Source organism: Salvelinus fontinalis, chromosome 22 (genome assembly GCF_029448725.1).
Source record: "Salvelinus fontinalis isolate EN_2023a chromosome 22, ASM2944872v1, whole genome shotgun sequence".
NCBI classification, from domain to species: domain Eukaryota; kingdom Metazoa; phylum Chordata; class Actinopteri; order Salmoniformes; family Salmonidae; genus Salvelinus; species Salvelinus fontinalis.
In genome coordinates this window covers 39,186,963-39,211,293 of record NC_074686.1, presented here as the reverse complement: position 1 = coordinate 39,211,293, position 24,331 = coordinate 39,186,963, and the positions used below count along the sequence as shown (strand labels likewise).

The window sequence follows — 24,331 nt, the reverse complement described above, 5'->3', positions numbered from 1 at the left end:
TTCCGAGATGCCGTGTTGCACACCTCTATTGTACTGCGCCGTTATTTGCCTAGGGTGTGGCCCGCCTTATAGTTTTTCCCTATTCTTGCCATTCTGCTTCAATCTCTAATCAACTCGCCCACAAGACTGCCGCTGACTGGATGTTTTTTGTTTGTCACATTATCTATAATAATTTGGCTGCTCGAAATTATTTTGACCAGCTGGTGCCACTAGTGTCAACTGTGTTGGTCAAAGCCTCGAGTAGTGTAGTGAACCTATTTTCGACACAATAGGCTGGAAAACCACAACGCTTGAGGAAGCTTCATTTCTCCCCAATACATTTACATACAGAATAATGCGAAATGCACTGAGACCAGGTTTACAATATAAACGTTTTTTTCAGCACTGAATGTCTTAATAATAAATTAATAACATTTTGAGTTTACCTCCCAGATGAATAACTTCCTATATCATTCCGGGGTGGGGTGAGAGGTCAGAAACTGAGACCGACTCCCTGTTTAGCGATTCGGTTTTTCTCCGGTGCTGCTGCATCCCGGGACAATGTGACCCTGCACGGATCACCTTCATTAGCTTGTTGGAAACCATTACGAAGTGGGTCGGTCGGTCGACGTGCACGGTTGAGTGAGCGTCAGCTGGTGTAGCTTGCCACAGCAGCGGGAGGTAAGGAAGGGGGGCTGCGGGTTAGCATTAACTAGCTACCGGTATCTGCATTAGTTAGAATGACATGATCTCACATCCACAATCGATAATTTTGGTGCAAGGTTCTCTGGTTTATGCCCTACAGTAGAAAGCTTGCTAGTTAGTCCGCGCTAGCTTCTGGTGCAAGATGCATGTAATGAACTAGCTATCCAACGTAGCGAAAGTTAGCTAGTGGGAGCTATTTTTAGTAGCTTGTTAATGCATCTGTGCTATAGTATAGGCAGTTGCAAGCTAGTGTCAACACATTAACTAGCAAGCTAATAATTAGCTAGCACGATAAGCTAACCGTACCAGACTGCAGCACGTCAGTGGAAGTGATTGGCAAGTCTCATTTGGCAGATGGCTAACTTGGTAGCTAGGTAACATATTTAGCAACAGGCCATATTTACAAACTTTGATAATATCTGAATTACAGTTACTAGCTAGCTGACAAGCTATCTATTACAGATGCTAGCATTCCCTCCCAACACCGTACCATGTAAACTGTATCCTGCCTCTCTCTCCGGCAGCTCCATCGAGCCATGCGACAGTGGTGCCTCCCGGCTGCGGTCCCGCGAACCGAACCAATGCCCACAGGGCGCCTCTCACCCCCGCTATCAGGTAGGCAAGGCAGGCTGGCACTGTAAATGCCATGGGTCAATAACACATTGTTTTGTAGTCAGTGCACAGATTCAATGAATGTACCCATATGTAAAATTATCTCGCGAAAGTTTGTCATTTCTGTCCACGAGAGATTGATGTACAGTAGCCTTCATCATGGCATTAAATATATTTTTTTGCCCAAAATACGTTTGGTGTTTTTCTCATTTTCCAGACACCTTTTGTGAGTGAACTTGACAACAAAGTCCCGCGTATACAGTATTTCAATGTAATATTTTTATATGTTAGAGACCTATGGGAAGTGAGTGTGGACAAGTCATGTCTGTTTTAACCCGTTAGATGTCAGGATGGAGTGTTGTGAGGTGGAGCCACGCTATACCATCGAGCAGATCGACCTCCTCCAGCGTCTCCGTCTCTCAGGGATGACCAAGCCACAGATCATCCAGGCCTTGGAGTCCCTAGAGCGGCTAGATCCCGACCATCGGCCCCCGTACTGCAACGACACCCACACCGCCAACCCGACCAACGACACCACCCCTATCACAGCCTCCGCCCCAGCCCCCTCCTCCTCTTCCTCCTCCTCTTCTTCCTCCCTCTCCTTGGCCTCCGCCACAACGCAGACCCCTGGGCTGGACGGAGCCTCGCTGTCGCCTAGCAACAGCTATGAGGCCTCTCCCCCGCCGATGTACCCACACGGGGTTGGAGTTCAGAAGTCGCTTAGCTATGACATCATGGCAGAGGAGGACTGGGATCTGGAGGAGAAGGTGGAGGAGTACATGAGGTGAGGGAGGGACAGTAGACTGACGTGGAGGAGTACATAAGGGAGGGAGGGACAGTAGACTGTGACGTGGAGGAGTACATGAGGTGAGGGAGGGACAGTAGACTGTGACGTGGAGGAGTACATGAGGGAGGGAGGGACAGTAGACTGACGTGGAGAAGGTGGAGGAGTACATGAGGTGAGGGAGGGACAGTAGACTGTGACGTGGAGGAGTACATGAGGGAGGGAGGGACAGTAGACTGACGTGGAGAAGGTGGAGGAGTACATGAGGTGAGGGAGGGACAGTAGACTGTGACGTGGAGGAGTACATAAGGGAGGGACAATAGACTGACCTGGAGGAGAAGGTGGAAGAGTACATGAGGTGAATGTGAGGGGAGGGAGGTAGTAGTGAACCCTGAAGAGAAAGTAGAGGATGAGGAGGGGTATTTGTGGTGAAGAGGAGGGAGTTAACATGAACAGAAAGTAGAGGGGTATTTGAGGTGAACGTAAGAGACGGCAGAGAATCTAGCTCTGGGAGAGGAAGATCATCAGGTAACAACAGCCAGTCTCTGGTGATGCTGGCTTATTCTCCTACTGTTAGACTGACTCATTTGGGTCAGGTGTGTAGGGAGGGATGGATTAGAAAGATGATTGCAGCCAGGCTTACATACAGGACCTAAAGAAAGCAGAAAGCTTTATGACAGTTTCTGGCAATATGGCGCCTTGTGCAAGTTAGTAGACGTTCCAGAAACCACAGTTAAATCAATGCAGAGAGAAAGAAAATAGAGAATGAGAAGTAGAACATGTAATAATAGATGTACAATTGGCAATGATTACTAGTCTATATACAAGGGCTACCGGCGCCTAGTCTATATACAAGGGGTACCGGTACCTAGTCTATATGCAAGGGCTACCGGCACCTAGTCTATATACAAGGGCTACCGGCACCTAGTCTATATACAAGGGGTACCGGTACCTAGTCTATATGCAAGGGGTACCGGTACCTAGTCTATATGCAAGGGCTACCGGTACCTAGTCTATATACAAGGGGTACCGGCACCTAGTCTATATACAAGGGCTACCGGCACCTAGTCTATATACAAGGGGTACCGGTACCTAGTCTATATGCAAGGGCTACCGGTACCTAGTCTATATGCAAGGGCTACCGGCACCTAGTCTATATACAAGGGGTACCGGTGCCTAGTCTATATACAAGGGCTACCGGCGCCTAGTCTATATACAAGGGGTACAGGCTCCTAGTCTATATACAAGGGGTACCGGCGCCTAGTCTATATGCAAGGTGTACAGGCTCCTAGTCTATATGCAAGGGGTACCGGCGCCTAGTCTATATGCAAGGGGTACCGGCGCCTAGTCTATATGCAAGGGCTACCGGCGCCTAGTCTATATGCAAGGGGTACCGGCGCCTAGTCTATATGCAAGGGGTACCGGCGCCTAGTCTATATGCAAGGGGTACCGGCGCCTAGTCTATATGCAAGGGGTACCGGCGCCTAGTCTATATGCAAGGGGTACCGGCGCCTAGTCTATATGCAAGGGGTACCGGCGCCTAGTCTATATGCAAGGGGTACCGGCGCCTAGTCTATATGCAAGGGGTACCGGCGCCTAGTCTATATGCAAGGGCTACAGGCGCCTAGTCTATATGCAAGGGGTGCCGCCGGCGCCTAGTCTATATGCAAGGGGTACCGGGTTAATCTGATTGTGTGTATAGGATACATTATGGATAACCAGTCAACAAATGGTGGATCTGGAGTCATGTAAGCTAGGCCGATGGCTTCCCTTCCTCGTTTCTGTCTCTCCTTCATCAGCTTATCCGTAAAAAACATATGGTGTAGAATGTTTCACTCTTTGTTTGGTTCCACCAGTATATCCACATTACTGCAGATGTGATGAAGGATTGCAGATGAAGCAGATGAAGAATCTGTTGAGTTGTACAGAAGTAGTGATGTCAGTTACTCTATCCACTGCTCACACCACAAACAGGAAGTGTGTTGTCTGTTCTTACTCTATGGTGTCTGTTGTTGTTGTTGGAGGGACAGTAAGTTTTGTTGTTGGAGGGACAGGAAGTGTGTTGTCTGTTCTTACTCTATGGTGTCTGTTGTTGTTGCAGGAGGGACAGTACGTTTTGTTGTTGGAGGGACAGGAAGTGTGTTGTCTGTTCTTACTCTATGGTGTCTGTTGTTGGAGGGACAGTACGTTTTGTTGTTGGAGGGACAGGAAGTGTGTTGTCTGTTCTTACTCTATGGTGTCTGTTGTTGTTGTTGGAGGGACAGTAAGTTTTGTTGTTGGAGGGACAGGAAGTGTGTTGTCTGTTCTTACTCTATGGTGTCTGTTGTTGTTGTTGGAGGGACAGGAAGTGTGCTGTCTGTTCTTACACTGTGGTGCCTGTTGTGTTCTTCTAGGAGGGACAGTAACCTGGTGAAGGAGGAGATTAAAACCTTCCTCAACAATCGCAGGATCTCCCAGGCCATCGTGGGACAGGTCACAGGTAAATCAGTCATATATATTCTGCTGAGACAGATTTTTAGTGAACCTGTGTCATCTGTTTTTAGTGTGCGCTGTTTACATTGTTTTGTATGAATATTAGTGTCTTTCCTTCTAGGATATTTTTTTTTATAATGCTCTCATTTGGCTTGTAAGTAAGCATTTCACGGTAAGGTCTACTACACCTGTTGTATTCGGCACATGTGACAAATAAGATTTGATTTGTTCCTACTCACACTCCTTCTCTTCATCTGTTTCTCCTCGCCTCCCATCATTTTCTCCCTCCCCTATCTCCTACCTTCCTCTGCTTCTTATTTACCTTCCTCCTCCTCACTCCTCTCCCTCCCCTATCTCCTACCTTCCTCTGCTTCTTATTTACCTTCCTCCTCCTCACTCCTCTCCCTCCCCTATCTCCTACCTTCCTCTGCTTCTTATTTACCTTCCTCCTCCTCACTCCTCTCCCTCCCCTATCTCCTACCTTCCTTTGCTTCTTATTTACCTTCCTCCTCCTCACTCCTCTCCCTCCCCTATCTCCTACCTTCCTCTGCTTCTTATTTACCTTCCTCCTCCTCACTCCTCTCCCTCCCCTATCTCCTACCTTCCTCTGCTTCTTATTTACCTTCCTCCTCCTCACTCCTCTCCCTCCCCTGTCTCCTACCTTCCTCTGCTTCTTATTTACCTTCCTCCTCCTCACTCCTCTCCCTCCCCTATCTCCTACCTTCCTCTGCTTCTTATTTACCTTCCTCCTCCTCACTCCTCTCCCTCCCCTATCTCCTACCTTCCTCTGCTTCTTATTTACCTTCCTCCTCCTCACTCCTCTCCCTCCCCTATCTCCTACCTTCCTCTGCTTCTTATTTACCTTCCTCCTCCTCACTCCTCTCCCTCCCCTATCTCCTACCTTCCTCTGCTTCTTATTTACCTTCCTCCTCCTCACTCCTCTCCCTCCCCTATCTCCTACCTTCCTCTGCTTCTTATTTACCTTCCTCATCCTCACTCCTCTCCCTCCCCTATCTCCTACCTTCCTCTGCTTCTTATTTACCTTCCTCACTCCTCACTCCTCACTCCTCTCCTATCTCCTACCTTCCTCTGCTTCTTATTTACCTTCTTCCTCCTCACTCCTCTCCCTCCCCTATCTCCTACCTTCCTCTGCTTCTTATTTACCTTCCTCCTCCTCACTCCTCTCCCTCACTCCTCTCCTCTCCCTAGGTATCACATTTGATTGATCACATACACATATTTACAGATGTTATTGCAGGTGTAGTGAAATCAGTCACTTCTGTCTCCTCGCCCAGAGTTACAGTACCACGAGAAATATTCATACCCCTTGACTTATTCCACATTTTGTTGTTACAGCCTGAATAAAATAAAAATGGATTACATTTTTTTTTCTTCTCACCCATCTACACACAATACCTCCATAGTGAAAACATGTTTTTTTTACATTTTTGAAAATGTATTGTAAATTTAAATACAGTATTCATTCCCCTGAGTCAATACTTTGTAGAAGCACCTTTGGCAGTGATTACAGCTGTGAGTGTTTTGGGGGGGGTAAATCTCTTAAGAGCTTTCCACACCTGGATTGTGCAACGTTTCCCACTGTTATTATTTTCAAGATTCTTCTATCTCTGTCAAATTGGTTGTTGATCATAGATTTTCAAGCAGATTTATGTCAAACGGTAACTTGGCCACTCAGGAACATTCACTATATTCTTGGTAAGCAACTCCAGTGTAGATTTGGCCTTGTGTTTGAGGTCATTGTCCTGCTGAAAGGTGAATGAATCTCTGTGACTGAACCAGGTTTTCCCTCTAGGATTTTGCCTGTGCTTATCTCCATTCATTTTTTTTAATGTTTATCCTGAAAAATGATGACAAGCATACCCGTAACATGATGCAGCCACCACTATGCTTGAAAATATAGAGGTACTCAGTAATGTGTTGTATGTTTGGGGCAAACCCAATAACACTTTGTACTCGGGACATAAAGTGAAACTTCCCTAGAGCTGTCCGTCTGACCAAACTGAGCAACCGAGCAAGAAGGACCTTGGTCAGAAAGGTGACCATGAATCCAGTGACCACCCTGACAGAACTACAGAGTTCCTTGGCTGAGATGGGAGAACCTGCCAGAAGGTCAACAGTTTCTACAGTACCAATCTGGGCTTTATGGGGGAGTGGCCAAAACAGAAGCCACTTCTGAGGAAAAATGTCTGGAGTTTACAAAAAAGACAGAGCATGAGGCAAAATATTATGTGGTCTGATGACAAAGATTTAGCCTGAATGCAAAACGCTATGTCTGGGAAAACCAGGCACAGCTCATCCCCCATCGATCACCATGAAGCATGGTGGTGGCCGCATCATGCTATGGGGATGTTTTTCAGCGGCAGGGACTGGGACACTTTTTTCCCCCCTCTTCTCTTTTTTTTAATGATGGAGAGAACAATGGGTGGAACCAAATACAGGCAAATCCATGATGAGAACCTGCTTCAGAGTGCAAACAACCTTAGACTGGGGGAGACGATTTTAAGTTCCAACAGTACAATGACCCCAATCTAAAACAATGCTGGAATGTCTTCAGAACAAGAATGTGAAAGTCCTTGAGTGGGCCAGCCAAAGCCCAGATTTGAATCCCATTGAAACATTTTTAAAACCATGTTTTCACTTTGTCATTATTCGGGTATTGTGTGTAGATGGGTGAGATATAAACAATAAAAAAAGTTGAATTCAGGTTGCAACACAACAAACTGTGGATTAAGTCCAGGAGTATAAATAATTTCTGAAGGCTCTGTATATGTATATAGTTTTTGCTTTGTCATTATGGGGTATTGTGTGTAGATTGAGAAGGGGGGGGGGGGTGACTTAATCCATTTTAGAATAAGGCTGTAACAAAATGTGGGAAAAGTCAAGGGGTCTGACTAGTCTCCGAATGCGCTGTATAACCCTTCCCCTAGGTATCAGTCAGAGCTATATCTCTCAGTGGTTGCTGCAGCAGGGCTTGGAGATGAGCGACTCCAAACGCAGAGCCTTCTACCGTTGGTACCTGCTTGAGCGAAACAACCCAGGTAAGAACCAGTGTAGGAGGTGGCTAAGGGGAGGGAGCGGTTCATGTTGACTCCATTCTATTAGCTGGACTGCTGCTTGTTATTGTCATCTTTACCCTCTGTCCATCCTATGTCCCGTACCTCAAATCCTGCATTGTGAATCCACACACACACCTTTTCTGGTTCTAGAGGGCTGGAGAGTTCAGTGACGTACAGAGATCAGGAGACCTGAGAGATCTATGACTGAGAGAACGTATACAGTAGGATTTAAAAACACACGCCACATTTTATACTTGGTCTAACGACATGTCTGTAGACAATTAAGAGTGCGACAAGTGTCGCTAGTCAAAACAGCATTTAAATGTCTGTCACGTTTTCTTGTCGCACAGACGTGGAAAACATGTGAAGTGTCTGCAACTGTCGCAATGTCCGTTGTCGTGGTTCGCCGGGCTGCCATGGCAACTATACCAAATCCTCCTGTGACAAGATGCAGGACTTCTAAAATTCTCAGAATTTATTACAGAAGTTATTCTGTCAGCTTGGAAATAATTATGTTGTGGGTTTATTTTCCTGTAGTAATGATTTTTATAAAGTAGCTCAAGTTAAGATGTTGTCAGCTATACTCGGGTCATTATTTGAACTGGCTAGCCAGCTAGCTAGCTACAGTACCTTCAGAAAGTATTCATACACCTTGACTTATTCCACAGTTTTGTTGTTACAGCCTAAAATCCATTTTGAATTAAAAAAAAATCTCTCACCCATCTACACACAATACCCCATAATGATAAAGTGAAAACATGTTTTTAGAAATTGATTAAAAATAAAACACTAATATACTGTTTCTTGATCAGATAAATATTCAACACCCTCAATCAATACATGTTAGAATCACCTTTGGCAGTGATTACAGCTGTGAGTGTTTCTGGGTAAGTCTCTAAGAGTTTTCCACACCTGGATTGTGCAACATTTGCCCATTTAAAAAAAAAATATATATATATATATTTTCAAAATTCTTATTTTCAAAATTCTTCAAGCTCTTTTAAATTGGTTGTTGATCATTGCTAGACAACCATTTTCAGGTCTTGCCATAGATTTTCAAGTAGATTTGAGTCAAAAACTGTAATTCGACCATTCAGGAACATTCACTGTCTTCTTGGTAAGATTTGGCCTTGTGTTTGAGGTTATTGTCCTGCTGAAAGGTGAATGAATCTCCCAGAGTCTGATGGAAAGCAGACTGAACCAGGTTTTCCTCTAGGATTTTGTCTGTGCTTATCTCCATTCCGTTAGATATTTTTGTCCTGAAAAACTCTCCAATCCTTAATGATTACAAACATAACACTTTGTATTCAGGCCAAGAAGTTAATTGCTTTGCCAATTTTTTTGCTGTATTACTTATTTTTTTATTTAACCTTTATTTAACCTTTTATTTAACCTTTTATTTAACTAGGCAAGTCAGTTAAGAGCAAATTCCTATTTACAATGACTGCCTACCAAAAGGCAAAAGGCCTCCTGCGGGGACAAGGGCCTGGGATTAAAATAAATACAATATAAATAGGACAAAACACACATCACAACGAGAGAGACAACAAAACACAACATAGAGAATTTAGTGCCTTGTTGCGAACAGGATGCATGTTTTGGAATCTTTTTTTTCTGTACAGGCTTCCTCCTTTTATTCTGTCAATTAGGTCAGGATTGTTTAGTAACTAAAATGTTGATCCAGCTGTTAAACTGTTTATGAAGTGACCATTGGCCTAATGCTGAAATCCTTGAGTGGTTTCCTTCCTCTCCGGCAACTGAGTTAGGAAGGACGCCTGTATCTTAGTAGTGACTCGGTGTATTGATACACCATCCAAAATGTAATTAATAACTTCACCATAATAAAAGGGGTATTCAATGTCTGCTTTTTATATTTGTACCCATCTACCAATAGGTGCTCTTTTTTGCGAGGCATTGGAAAACCTCCCTGGTCTTTGTGGTTGAATCTGGGTTTAAAATTCACTGCTCGACTGAGGAACCTTACAGATAATGAGGTAGTCATTCAAAACTCATGTTAAACACTTATTGCACACAGTGAGTCCATGCAATTTATGTGACTTGTTAAACACTTTTTTTTTTTTTTATTCTGAACTTATTTAGGCTTGCCATTACAAAGGTGTTGAATAATTATTAACTCAAGACATTTTAGCGTTTTCATTTTTAATTTGTAAACATTTTTAAAAACATAATTCCACTTTGACATTGTGTGTAGGCCAGTGACGACATCTCAATTTAATCCATGTTAAATTCGGGCTGTAAAACAACAAAATGTGGCAAAAGTCAAGGGGAATAAATACTTTTCTGAAGGCACTGTAGCTAACTAGCTAGCAACGAACCAAAACATTGTTTAGAAAATTGCTTTTAGTTGCCTAGCTTGCTAGGTTGACATTTCCTGAAATTTTTAAACGGATGGGTTTATTGGTGTTGAAATAGACAGTTCCGTTTGGAGCGCACCGGGCTGCTGTTTTTGGTTTATTCGTTGTCATAACGACGACGACAAGTTTGACGTCGGACGACAATAGAATGTTCATGATGTCGCTACGTAATGTCTACAGACATGTCGATAGACGACTGTAAACCAGCCTTTAATGTCGATATTAATCAATTATGTTAAAGTCATCTGGTTTGAAGTGAAACTCTAGTGGATGAGTGTGGTGTCTGTCCATCCATCTAAACCCAGGCTACAGGAACGTCGCGATTCGTCCATCTAAACCCAGGCTACAGGAACTTCGCGATCCCTCCCTCCAAACCCAGGCTGCTGGAACGTTGCGATCCCTCCATCTAAACCCAGGCTACAGGAACATTGTAGCGCTTCAAAACCCAGGCTACAGGAACGTCGCGATTCGTCCATCTAAACCCAGGCTACAGGAACATTGTAGCGCTTCTAAACCCAGGCTACAGGAACGTCGCGGTTCGTCCATCTAAACCCAGGCTACAGGAACATTGTAGCGCTTCTAAACCCAGGCTACAGGAACATCGCAATCCGTACATCCAAACCCAGGCTACAGGAACATTGTAGAACATCTAAACCCAGGCTACAGGAACATTGTAGAACATCTAAACCCAGGCTACAGGAACATTGTAGCGCTTCTAAACCCAGGCTACAGGAACGTCGCGATCCGTCCATCCAAACCCAGGCTACAGGAACGTCGCGATTCGTCCATCTAAACCCAGGCTACAGGAACATTGTAGCGCTTCTAAACCCAGGCTACAGGAACGTCGCGATCCCTCCATCTAAACCCAGGCCACAGGAACGTCGCGATCCCTCCATCTAAACCCAGGCCACAGGAACGTCGCGATCCCTCCATCTAAACCCAGGCCACAGGAACGTCGCGATCCCTCCATCTAAACCCAGGCCACAGGAACGTCGCGATCCCTCCATCTAAACCCAGGCCACAGGAACGTCGCGATCCCTCCATCTAAACCCAGGCCTCAGGAACGTCGCGATCCCTCCATCTAAACCCAGGCCACAGGAACGTCGCGATCCCTCCATCTAAACCCAGGCCACAGGAACGTCGCGATCCCTCCATCTAAACCCATGCCACAGGAACGTCGCGATCCCTCCATCTAAACCCAGGCCACAGGAACGTCGCGATCCCTCCATCTAAACCCAGGCTACAGAAACATTGTAGAACGTCTAAACCCAGGCTACAGAAACATTGTAGAACGTCTAAACCCAGGCTACAGAAACATTGTAGAACGTCTAAACCCAGGCTACAGAAACATTGTAGAACGTCTAAACCCAGGCTACAGAAACATTGTAGAACGTCTAAACCCAGGCTACAGAAACATTGTAGAACGTCTAAACCCAGGCTACAGGAACGTCGCGGTTCGTCCATCTAAACCCAGGCTACAGGAACATTGTAGCGCTTCTAAACCCAGGCTACAGGAACGTCGCAATCCGTCCATCCAAACCCAGGCTACAGGAACATTGTAGAACATCTAAACCCAGGCTACAGGAACATTGTAGCGCTTCTAAACCCAGGCTACAGGAACGTCGCGATTCGTCCATCTAAACCCAGGCCACAGGAACGTCGCGATCCCTCCATCTAAACCCAGGCCACAGGAACGTCGCGATCCCTCCATCTAAACCCAGGCCACAGGAACGTCGCGATCCCTCCATCTAAACCCAGGCTACAGAAACATTGTAGAACGTCTAAACCCAGGCTACAGAAACATTGTAGAACGTCTAAACCCAGGCTACAGAAACATTGTAGAACGTCTAAACCCAGGCTACAGAAACATTGTAGAACGTCTAAACCCAGGCTACAGAAACATTGTAGAACGTCTAAACCCAGGCTACAGAAACATTGTAGAACGTCTAAACCCAGGCTACAGAAACATTGTAGAACGTCTAAACCCAGGCTACAGAAACATTGTAGAACGTCTAAACCCAGGCTACAGAAACATTGTAGAACGTCTAAACCCAGGCTACAGAAACATTGTAGAACGTCTAAACCCAGGCTACAGAAACATTGTAGAACGTCTAAACCCAGGCTACAGAAACATTGTAGAACGTCTAAACCCAGGCTACAGAAACATTGTAGAACGTCTAAACCCAGGCTACAGAAACATTGTAGAACGTCTAAACCCAGGCTACAGAAACATTGTAGAACGTCTAAACCCAGGCTACAGGAACGTCGCGGTTCGTCCATCTAAACCCAGGCTACAGGAACATTGTAGCGCTTCTAAACCCAGGCTACAGGAACGTCGCAATCCGTCCATCCAAACCCAGGCTACAGGAACATTGTAGAACATCTAAACCCAGGCTACAGGAACATTGTAGCGCTTCTAAACCCAGGCTACAGGAACGTCGCGATCCGTCCATCCAAACCCAGGCTACAGGAACGTCGCGATTCGTCCATCTAAACCCAGGCTACAGGAACATTGTAGCGCTTCTAAACCCAGGCTACAGGAACGTCGCGATCCCTCCATCTAAACCCAGGCCACAGGAACGTCGCGATCCCTCCATCTAAACCCAGGCCACAGGAACGTCGCGATCCCTCCATCTAAACCCAGGCCACAGGAACGTCGCGATCCCTCCATCTAAACCCAGGCTACAGAAACATTGTAGAACGTCTAAACCCAGGCTACAGGAACGTCGCGGTTCGTCCATCTAAACCCAGGCTACAGGAACATTGTAGCGCTTCTAAACCCAGGCTACAGGAACGTCGCAATCCGTCCATCCAAACCCAGGCTACAGGAACATTGTAGAACATCTAAACCCAGGCTACAGGAACATTGTAGAACATCTAAACCCAGGCTACAGGAACATTGTAGCGCTTCTAAACCCAGGCTACAGGAACGTCGCGATCCGTCCATCCAAACCCAGGCTACAGGAACGTCGCGATTCGTCCATCTAAACCCAGGCTACAGGAACATTGTAGCGCTTCTAAACCCAGGCTACAGGAACGTCGCGATCCCTCCATCTAAACCCAGGCCACAGGAACGTCGCGATCCCTCCATCTAAACCCAGGCCACAGGAACGTCGCGATCCCTCCATCTAAACCCAGGCCACAGGAACGTCGCGATCCCTCCATCTAAACCCAGGCTACAGAAACATTGTAGAACGTCTAAACCCAGGCTACAGAAACATTGTAGAACGTCTAAACCCAGGCTACAGAAACATTGTAGAACGTCTAAACCCAGGCTACAGAAACATTGTAGAACGTCTAAACCCAGGCTACAGGAACATTGTAGAACGTCTAAACCCAGGCTACAGGAACATTGTAGAACGTCTAAACCCAGGCTACAGGAACATTGTAGAACATCTAAACCCAGGCTACAGGAACATTGTAGAACATCTAAACCCAGGCTACAGGAACATTGTAGAACTTCTAAACCCAGGCTACAGGAACATTGTACAACGTCTAAACCCAGGCTACAGGAACATTGTACAACGTCTAAACCCAGGCTACAGGAACATTGTAGAACGTCTAAACCCAGGCTACAGGAACATTGTAGAACGTCTAAACCCATGCTACAGGAACATTGTAGAACGTCTAAACCCAGGCTACAGGAACATTGTAGAACGTCTAAACCCAGGCTACAGGAACATTGTAGAACGTCTAAACCCAGGCTACAGGAACATTGTAGAACGTCTAAACCCAGGCTACAGGAACATTGTAGAACGTCTAAACCCAGGCTACAGGAACATTGTAGAACGTCTAAACCCAGGCTACAGGATCATTGTAGAACGTCTAAACCCAGGCTACAGGAACATTGTAGAACGTCTAAACCCAGGCTACAGGATCATTGTAGAACGTCTAAACCCAGGCTACAGGAACATTGTAGAACGTCTAAACCCAGGCTACAGGAACATTGTAGAACGTCTAAACCCAGGCTACAGGAACATTGTAGAACGTCTAAACCAAGGCTACAGGAACATTGTAGAACGTCTAAACCCAGGCTACAGGAACATTGTAGAACGTCTAAACCCAGGCTACAGGAACATTGTAGAACGTCTAAACCCAGGCTACAGGAACATCGCGACCTCATAAGAAGTCAACAATAAACATCCACACAGACCAATGTATAGATGCACTAGAAGTGTTTTGAAAATGAAACTGTTTGCTCAATTCTACATCGGCAAAGACATTAGCCTAAATATTACAATGTTTAATCTGTCACTTTAGTGCTTCACTCCTATGTCACATGAGCAAAATGCATGAAAAGAAGCCTTCATGTACAATCTACCTACCCCACCCTTCTTCATGCCATCCCCCTGTCCTTTCCTCCCTTCTTCACCAAGCTTTGATGCTGCTTCTGTGTGGTTCTCAGTCCTGATCCTGGAGAGGTAGAATTCCGGTGCTGGTTTTCATTCCTACATGGCTAACAGGCTAACCATAATAACACCATCTAATACTAACAATGATGCTAATTCTCGATCCTAATGCTAACATGTTGCCTTTCTCTATGCCTTTTTACCTGGTGGGCACTTCACTACTAAACTTTTTGACCTGTCCGCTGTTTACCTATTCAGAACAGTAATCTCAAAGTTTCTCTTGTTAACTTAACTAACACCATTGTGGCCACAAAAATGATTGGATGAAGTCAGTAAGATTCAGTTATAAAACGTATTGTTAAAAAAATAAAAATACATAAAAGTAATGTCTGGCCTGGCATTTTAATGAACTACATTCCTGTTGATAGACATACAAACAGGTGATCTGATTTTGATTGACTGCAAGACTTAAACCAATATTGCCCAAACTCTGTATGTCTACTTAGATACGTCTGTGGCCTGACCTGACCACTGGTTTGGTTTTGTCCTTAATGAAGGGCTGAGATGGAGTGAAAGCCAGCACGGCCCAGCGGGTCTGGGCCCAGGGCTCTGTGGTCTCGGCCAGGGGTTGGGTCAGAACCTGGGCTCTGGACCCGCCAGGGGAGGGGACAGAGACGTCACGGGGATGGTGGGAAACGCCGCTACGGGCGCCACGGCCGCGGCCACGGCCGCCACCACCTGGGGCAGGCAGAGAGAGCTGCTGATGCACCTCCTCCCATGGTACACTGCTGCCGCACAGCCAGGTAACAGCCAGGTAACGGCCAGGTAACGGCCAGGTAACGGCCAGGTAACAGCCAGGTAACAGCAAGCCCCCCCCCCTGCCCACCCATGCCCATAACAGGCAACCACTCTTACAGGGCTCAACCCTTCCTCTCTCTCCTCAGTTCTGTCTGTGGCTGTTCAGGAACGAGGCAGGTGACGTTTTTACTAGTCCAGGTTTTAGGTCACGCTCTGAGTTCCATTACTAAAGTCAAAAGTTTTTTTTTTTTAAAGACTGCAGCCCTCAGTGACCACTGTCTGTCTGATACATCCTGTCATCACATAGCCTGCATGCCTGTCTTTGTGCCTTCCCACTGTCAGTCCGAGGGATGTCATGTATCCTAAAAGTTACCAAATCCTTATTAAAATACAACAGTCATGTGATTGAACCATCAGTTCTTTCTCATGACTAATAGTTACAATGGGTTACTTTCTCTGATGTTTAAACTTCCTCCCTCACCTTCCCTCACTACCCTCTCTCACTCCCTCTCTCACCTCCTTCCCTCACTCACTCCCTCCCTCACCTTCCCCCTCCCTTCCTTCCTCCCCTCTCACCTTCGTCTCGCCACCTCCCCCTCTCGTCCCTTTCTCTCGCCACCTCCCCCTCTCGTCCCTTTCTCTCGCCACCTCCCCCTCTCGTCCCTTTCTCTCGCCACCTCCCCCTCTCGTCCCTTTCTCTCGCCACCTCCCCCTCCCGTCCCTTTCTCTCGCCACCTCCCCCTCCCGTCCCTTTCTCTCGCCACCTCCCCCTCCCGTCCCTTTCTCTCGCCACCTCCCCCTCTCTTCCCTTTCTCTCGCCACCTCCCCCTCTCATTACGGCCCATGTAGGTGCTACCCTGTCGATGCGCTCCCTGGTGAAGGAGGAGCCTGATTGGAGGACGGGGGTCAGCCCCGGGGAGAGGGGCGGGGTGGTGGGCGGTCCTCTGAGGCTGCGGAGGGGAAGCAGGTTCACCTGGAGGAAGGAGTGCCAGTCAATCATGGAGAGGTGAGCCAATCAAAGAGCTCTGATTGGATTGGGTATCCATTACAATAGTGGTGCATTGTTTTCCATTTGACGAGCCAACTGTCTGCTTACGTAGAAAGAGCTTTATAAATACATTTGATTGATTATCTATGTTGACACACACCTGGAAGAACAGCACACTCGGAGAGCGACTGCTATTTACTCAAATAAAGTCAATCTAAATCAAATAAAAGAGAAACTAATAATTAAGTACAAATACTGTTGTAGAGTTAAAGAGATCCCCTCCAGCTATAGATGTATAGGAACTTCTTGTCTTATTATTAATAGTGGAGAACTTTCCTTAAACTAGAGGACATCATGTTACATTTTCAACAATGTTTCAATATTCAAATCCGATGTCCCCAACTGTCCCATAGTAATGAACGAGTCGGGACGAGACAGACAGGCAGCGTTTCTCAGCCAGTCGAAATCATGAATCAGCTGGCATAATTTGTATGGATATATGCAAAGAAATGTCCAATGAAACAATGTGCAGCTAGTTTTTCCAGCTTCAGTTTGAAGCGATTGTGTTAGTTGTGTTGTTGGCTGTGTTGTTGGCTAGCTCCTCTGAACAACAGTGTCCTGACGAGAGAACACATTTTCTACGCCAGGTGAAATCGTGCATCATTAGCTCATTGTTATGGATGTATCCAAATAAATGTCACTAGAAAACAGCTTAAACAAATGCAACTACTCTTATTCTGTCTGCACTTTTTGACGTGACTGTAAGTTAGCCGTAGTTGGCTGGCTAGCAAGCAAGGGATAAGAATGTTGCCAGCCAGTTACGGCAATGGAACATTTAGAACGAATGACTCGGTCGCTTCCATAGATACAGAACAAAAAGACTGAACGACTGGGTCGCGTCTCTGGCAACCAAACCAATAAAACGAAGAGACCAGCCAGCTTGTGTAGCAACCCTAGATTTGTGTCGGGACTTTATCTTGTGGAAGGATGAAATAGTATGAATAAATCCGTCTTTTTTTTTTGTTTTTTTTTAATGAATATGTTGGTAACCCGTTGTATAAACGTGATAATGCCCTTGAAGCCGGTGTTTGGAGGATATATTGGAACGTTTGCCGGCCCGAGACGATATATCCTCCAGACACAGGCTTCTCTGGCATTATCACTTAAATAATCTACTGTAATTTATTTAGGCAGCAGTCTTGTTTGTTTCTAGCTCATTCTATAGTAATGTTGAAATGTTTTTTTTGTTTTATTTAACATTTTGTTTGACACGATTCATGTTCATTTGGACATTTTGTTTTAATCATTTCACATGGTTCTCATTTTCCTGTGTATCCCGGGGTTGAAAACAACAGACATCTGAAACAGTTGACATGGGAAATAATCACATTGTTTTACTGGCTTTGTAGTTTAGAATTTTTATGACATACGTTTATTACATGTTAACTTTTACAGTACAAAGATATTACAAGCATTTTGCTACACTCACATTAACGTCTGCTAACCATGTGTACGTGACAAATAACATTTGATTTGATATTTGATGAAAAGGTACTATTTTGTATATTTGTTATGATACAGATTTGAATCGTAGGTGAAATATTGCTTAGTTGCAAATATTGCAAGACAATATTAGTGAACCATTTTTCAGTGTAATGGGTAAGAAGGCTAATGCCTCAACTTCCTGGGACAAGATCAGCCTAGTGTATCATTCCCTGGGAAAAATAAGTGTTTTAATAAATACTCCTCTGGGAACACACTTTGTTCACACAATATTGTATGTCTTTTGCCCAAATTTAAATTCAATGAATACGAATCTGTGTCAACATGGATATCACAGTATTCGGACATGGGGTTAAATCCATCGTGCTGAGATTCCTGTTAATTTGTTACAAATGCATGTCGGGAGACCGATTTCAAAACTGGTTAATCACAATTACTGCAGTGGTCAACAAACTTTTTCCTGGAGAGCTATAGGATGTCAAGGCTTTTGTTCTACCCCTGCACTAATTATTAGTGGTTGTGTCTATTGATGTTAGTGGTGGGTGATGTCATGACAAGCTGTTTCCCATCAAGGCCTTTGTGACATATCTGTTTTAGAAACTGGTATTCTTTATAACGGATTTCTAACCGATTTTAAAAAGCCAAGTATATCCTAAGTATAAGAATGATCTTTGTCGCACTGTTTCCTGAAGCGGGCGACTCTGCTTAGAAAACATCACAGCAGAGGTCACTCAGTAATGAGAACACAACAGGCACGTAGACCAGTCACACCGTCACACAGCTCTATGGATTACGCAATGCCACTGCAATGCCGCTTCTCTTTTATGGGCTAGTTTACACTCCCGTCGCGCTGAAGGGCGATACTGTAGGTTAGTGTGATGGGGGGGGGGGGGAGTGCTCCTGCTGTTTATTTGTAAAGGGAAGTTATTATTATTCAGACAGGGAAATGGAGGGGAAGGAGGAAGATGGAGGGTGGACTAAGTGGTGCAATAAATCTTTGTTTATGTAAAATGAGGTTGTTTTTAATTATTGCAGAGAAACGGAGAGTGAAAAACAGTGCTGAATGTAATCCACCTAATGTGTCCCATTAATCTACTGTACTACTTCAATGAGAGTGTCTGATTGGTTAGCAATGCAGTCAGGGATCTTTTAAGCACTTACAGATTTGTAACCTATACAAATTGCACATTTAAAAAAAGAAAGGAAATAGATGACGTAGTACACAATTTTCAGTGACCCGTTTTAGCTCGTGAGCACTACTTTCAGAACTACTGGCTGAAATGCTACAAAACTACTGGCTGAAACGATACAAAACTACTGGCTGAAATGATACAAAACTACTGGCTGAAACGTTACAAAACTACTGGCTGAAATGCTACAAAACTACTGGCTGAAATGCTACAAAACTACTGGCTGAAATGCTACAAAACTACTGGCTGAAACGTTACAAAACTACTGGCTGAAATGCTACAAAACTACTGGCTGAAATGCTACAAAACTACTGGCTGAAATGCTACAAAACTACTGGCTGAAATGCTACAAAACTACTGGCTGAAATGATACAAAACTACTGGCTGAAATGCTACAAAACTACTGGCTGAAATGCTACAAAACTACTGGCTGAAATGATACAAAACTACTGGCCGAAATGCTACAAAACTACTGGCTGAAATGCTACAAAACTACTGGCTGAAATGCTACAAAACTACTGGCTGAAATGATACAAAACTACTGGCTGAAACGCTACAAAACTACTGGCTGAAATGCTACAAAACTACTGGCTGAAATGCTACAAAACTACTGGCTGAAATGCTACAAAACTACTGGCTGAAATGCTACAAAACTACTGGCTGAAACGCTACAAAACTACTGGCTGAAATGCTACAAAACTACTGGCTGAAACGTTACAAAACTACTGGCTGAAATGCTACAAAACTACTGGCTGAAATGCTACAAAACTACTGGCTGAAATGCTACAAAACTACTGGCTGAAACGTTACAAAACTACTGGCTGAAATGCTACAAAACTACTGGCTGAAATGCTACAAAACTACTGGCTGAAATGCTACAAAACTACTGGCTGAAATGCTACAAAACTACTGGCTGAAATGATACAAAACTACTGGCTGAAATGCTACAAAACTACTGGCTGAAATGCTACAAAACTACTGGCTGAAATGATACAAAACTACTGGCCGAAATGCTACAAAACTACTGGCTGAAATGCTACAAAACTACTGGCTGAAATGCTACAAAACTACTGGCTGAAATGATACAAAACTACTGGCTGAAACGCTACAAAACTACTGGCTGAAATGCTACAAAACTACTGGCTGAAATGCTACAAAACTACTGGCTGAAATGCTACAAAACTACTGGCTGAAATGCTACAAAACTACTGGCTGAAACGCTACAAAACTACTGGCTGAAATGCTACAAAACTACTGGCTGAAACGATACAAAACTACTGGCTGAAATGATACAAAACTACTGGCTGAAACGATACAAAACTACTGGCTGAAATGATACAAAACTACTGGCTGAAACGATACAAAACTACTGGCCGAAATGCTACAAAACTACTGGCCGAAATGCTACAAAACTACTGGCCGAAATGCTACAAAACTACTGGCCGAAACGATACAAAACTACTGGCTGAAACGATACAAAACTACTGGCCGAAACGCTACAAAACTACTGGCTGAAATGCTACAAAACTACTGGCTGAAATTATACAAAACTACTGGCTGAAACGATACAAAACTACTGGCTGAAACGATACAAAACTACTGGCCGAAACGCTACAAAACTACTGGCCGAAACGATACAAAACTACTGGCTGAAACGATACAAAACTACTGGCTGAAACGATACAAAGCTCTGGAGCATCACTTTAATTGCCGTGGGTGAGGCTAATCTAGCTGGATGTTTTCTCCTTCCTTCCTCCATTAAAGTGATGCTCCAGTAGTTTTGTAGCATTTCGTCCAGTAGTTTTGTATCGTTTCAGCCAGTAGTTTTGTATCGTTTCAGCCAGTAGTTTTGTATCGTTTCAGCCAGTAGTTTTGTATCGTTTCAGCCAGTAGTTTTGTATCGTTTCAGCCAGTAGCATTTCAGCCAGTAGTTTTGTATCGTTTCGGCCAGTAGTTTTGTATCGTTTCGGCCAGTAGTTTTGTATCGTTTCGCCCAGTAGTTTTGTTGCGTTTCGGCCAGTAGTAGCTTCTGATTGGTTAATGCCATGGGTGGGGGCGTTGTCTAACACTGTTCTAATTGGCTGGTTGTTGTGTCTGTCAGTTTCTTCATGGAGAACCAGTACCCTGATGAAGCGAAGAGAGAGGAGATCGCTAACGCCTGTAACTCAGTCATCCAGAAACCTGGTCAGTTTGGTTCAAGCACTGCCCACCCACACACCTGTAACCAATGTCTTAATTCTTAACCCAATCATCATGAATTCATATCTACCTTTTTCTTATGCCCCTTTTAAACAAGTTATTTTATTACCAATTAAGTCCTATGTTCAAAAGGCTCACCAAATGTCACCTATTCACTTGTCCATCTCTCCTCTGTCACTATTACCCAGGATGCAAGCTGTCCGAGTTTGAGCGTGTCACGGCTCTGAAAGTGTACAACTGGTTCGCCAACCGCCGGAAAGAGATGAAGAGACGGGCTAATATAGGTGAGAATCTCTAATACCAAAACACCCCCTTAGGTGTCAGCACTATGATAAGAGTTCAACGTTAGCCATTGTTAGGCTAGCTGGAATGTCTATTTTCAGATGTAGGAGATGTATCTACTGGTAGAGGGTCTGCATGTTACTAGAGATGTAGCTGCTGGTAGAGGGGCTGCATGTTACTAGAGATGTAGCTGCTGGTAGAGGGGCTGCGTGTTACTAGAGATGTAGCTGCTGGTAGAGGGGCTGCGTGTTACTAGAGATGTAGCTGCTGGTAGAGGGGCTGCGTGTTACTAGAGATGTAGCTGCTGGTAGAGGGGCTGCGTGTTACTAGAGATGTAGCTGCTGGTAGAGGGGCTGCGTGTTACTAGAGATGTAGCTGCTGGTAGAGGGGCTGCGTGTTACTAGAGATGTAGCTGCTGGTAGAGGGGCTGCGTGTTACTAGAGATGTAGCTGCTGGTAGAGGGGCTGCGTGTTACTAGAGATGTAGCTGCTGGTAGAGGGGCTGCGTGTTACTAGAGATGTAGCTGCTGGTAGAGGGGCTGCGTGTTACTAGAGATGTAGCTGCTGGTAGAGGGGCTGCGTGTTACTAGAGATGTAGCTGCTGGTAGAGGGGCTGCGTGTTACTAGAGATGTAGCTGCTGGTAGAGGGGCTGCGTGTTACTAGAGATGTAGCTGCTGGTAGAGGGGCTGCGTGTTACTAGAGATGTAGCTGCTGGTAGAGGGGCTGCGTGTTACTAGAGATGTAGCTGCTGGTAGAGGGGCTGCGTGTTACTAGAGATGTAGCTGCTGGTAGAGGGGCTGCGTGTTACTAGAGATGTAGCTGCTGGTAGAGGGGCTGCGTGTTACTAGAGATGTAGCTGCTGGTAGAGGGGCTGCGTGTTACTAGAGATGTAGCTGCTGGTAGAGGGGCTGCGTGTTACTAGAGATGTAGCTGCTGGTAGAGGGGCTGCGTGTTACTAGAGATGTAGCTGCTGGTAGAGGGGCTGCGTGTTACTAGAGATGTAGCTGCTGGTAGAGGGGCTGCGTGTTACTAGAGATGTAGCTGCTGGTAGAGGGGCTGCGTGTTACTAGAGATGTAGCTGCTGGTAGAGGGGCTGCGTGTTACTAGAGATGTAGCTGCTGGTAGAGGGGCTGCGTGTTACTAGAGATGTAGCTGCTGGTAGAGGGGCTGCGTGTTACTAGAGATGTAGCTGCTGGTAGAGGGGCTGCGTGTTACTAGAGATGTAGCTGCTGGTAGAGGGGCTGCGTGTTACTAGAGATGTAGCTGCTGGTAGAGGGGCTGCGTGTTACTAGAGATGTAGCTGCTGGTAGAGGGGCTGCGTGTTACTAGAGATGTAGCTGCTGGTAGAGGGGCTGCGTGTTACTAGAGATGTAGCTGCTGGTAGAGGGGCTGCGTGTTACTAGAGATGTAGCTGCTGGTAGAGGGGCTGCGTGTTACTAGAGATGTAGCTGCTGGTAGAGGGGCTGCGTGTTACTAGAGATGTAGCTGCTGGTAGAGGGGCTGCGTGTTACTAGAGATGTAGCTGCTGGTAGAGGGGCTGCGTGTTACTAGAGATGTAGCTGCTGGTAGAGGGGCTGCGTGTTACTAGAGATGTAGCTGCTGGTAGAGGGGCTGCGTGTTACTAGAGATGTAGCTGCTGGTAGAGGGGCTGCGTGTTACTAGAGATGTAGCTGCTGGTAGAGGGGCTGCGTGTTACTAGAGATGTAGCTGCTGGTAGAGGGGCTGCGTGTTACTAGAGATGTAGCTGCTGGTAGAGGGGCTGCGTGTTACTAGAGATGTAGCTGCTGGTAGAGGGGCTGCGTGTTACTAGAGATGTAGCTGCTGGTAGAGGGGCTGCGTGTTACTAGAGATGTAGCTGCTGGTAGAGGGGCTGCGTGTTACTAGAGATGTAGCTGCTGGTAGAGGGGCTGCGTGTTACTAGAGATGTAGCTGCTGGTAGAGGGGCTGCGTGTTACTAGAGATGTAGCTGCTGGTAGAGGGGCTGCGTGTTACTAGAGATGTAGCTGCTGGTAGAGGGGCTGCGTGTAGCTGCTGGTAGAGGGGCTACGTGTAGCTGCTGGTAGAGGGGCTACGTGGATAAAGGACAGCATTTCTCTTTCTCTATCCCTGTTTCTACCTTTTTGTCTGCTTTCTTTCTCCTCCTTCCTTCTCCCTCTCGCCTTCTCCCCTTTCAGAGGCAGCCATCTTGGAGAGTCATGGTATCGAGGTTCCAAGCCCGAGCTGTCAATCCAACGGGGAGGAGTTGGAACCACAGGACTTCGCAGAGCAAGTGAATCAACGATTCATCGAGCAAGTGAGTCAGTGAATCATAGAGCAGGTGAATCAACGATTCATAGAGCAGGTGAGTCAGTGAATCATAGAGCAGGTGAGTCAGTGAATCAACAATTCAGTCAGGGATTTTATCATTGAACTTGTACAATAAACTGCAACATGATGGCCAAATGACTGTCTTTCCACACCAGACGCGTTCATGACATAGAGGTTAAAATACCAAAACCAACTGTGAACCAACTTTATTCATTTGGAGACGGGTCAAAACACATTTGAAACGTTCATGGACACTTAGCTAGCTTACATTACCACCACCAACTGGACTGGAGTGTGGACCTCAGTCCATCTTTCAATCACCCACGTGGGTATATGCTCCTAAAAACCAATGAGGAGATGGGAGAGGCGGGACTTGTAGTGCGCGCGTGTGAGCTGTTTGGATGAAATGATTGAGTAACATGTATGTTTACATTTTATTTTGCGGGACACGTAACGCGGACTGTCTGGTCAGTACAATACTATCTAATCTTTTTCCTTTTACAGGAAGAGATCTCTTCCAGGAAGGACCTTGATCTACAAGACACCTCCTCATTGGCTGCCGTCGAGGTCCTTCCCCCTCCAAGCCCCACCTCTCAGGTTCTGGAACAGAAAGCTGACGAATCGAAGAGAGAGACAGTGGACGAGGAGTGACCAATGGGAGAGCGTGGATTTGAATATATAACGGCATATTAAAATATAATATTAATAATA

The 24,331-nt window shown here is 45.5% G+C and overlaps 1 protein-coding gene across 2 annotated transcripts; it reads left to right on the top strand.

The window, feature by feature from the left end:
- The first annotated feature begins 598 nt into the window (after positions 1-598).
- LOC129820303 (homeobox-containing protein 1-like) lies at positions 599-24,331 on the top strand. 2 transcript variants are annotated; one of them, XM_055877368.1, is made up of 10 exons: positions 599-660; positions 1,209-1,299; positions 1,639-2,080; positions 4,474-4,559; positions 7,501-7,611; positions 16,001-16,157; positions 20,934-21,016; positions 21,220-21,315; positions 23,488-23,606; positions 24,125-24,331. In XM_055877368.1, the coding sequence occupies exons 2-10, from the start codon at positions 1,221-1,223 to the stop codon at positions 24,269-24,271; spliced, it is 1,320 nt and encodes a 439-aa protein (XP_055733343.1). In that variant the 5' UTR covers positions 599-660; positions 1,209-1,220; the 3' UTR covers positions 24,272-24,331. The 2 variants fall into 2 exon arrangements, with proteins under 2 accessions (XP_055733343.1, XP_055733342.1); XM_055877367.1 differs by lacking the exon at positions 599-660 and adding an exon at positions 705-1,058.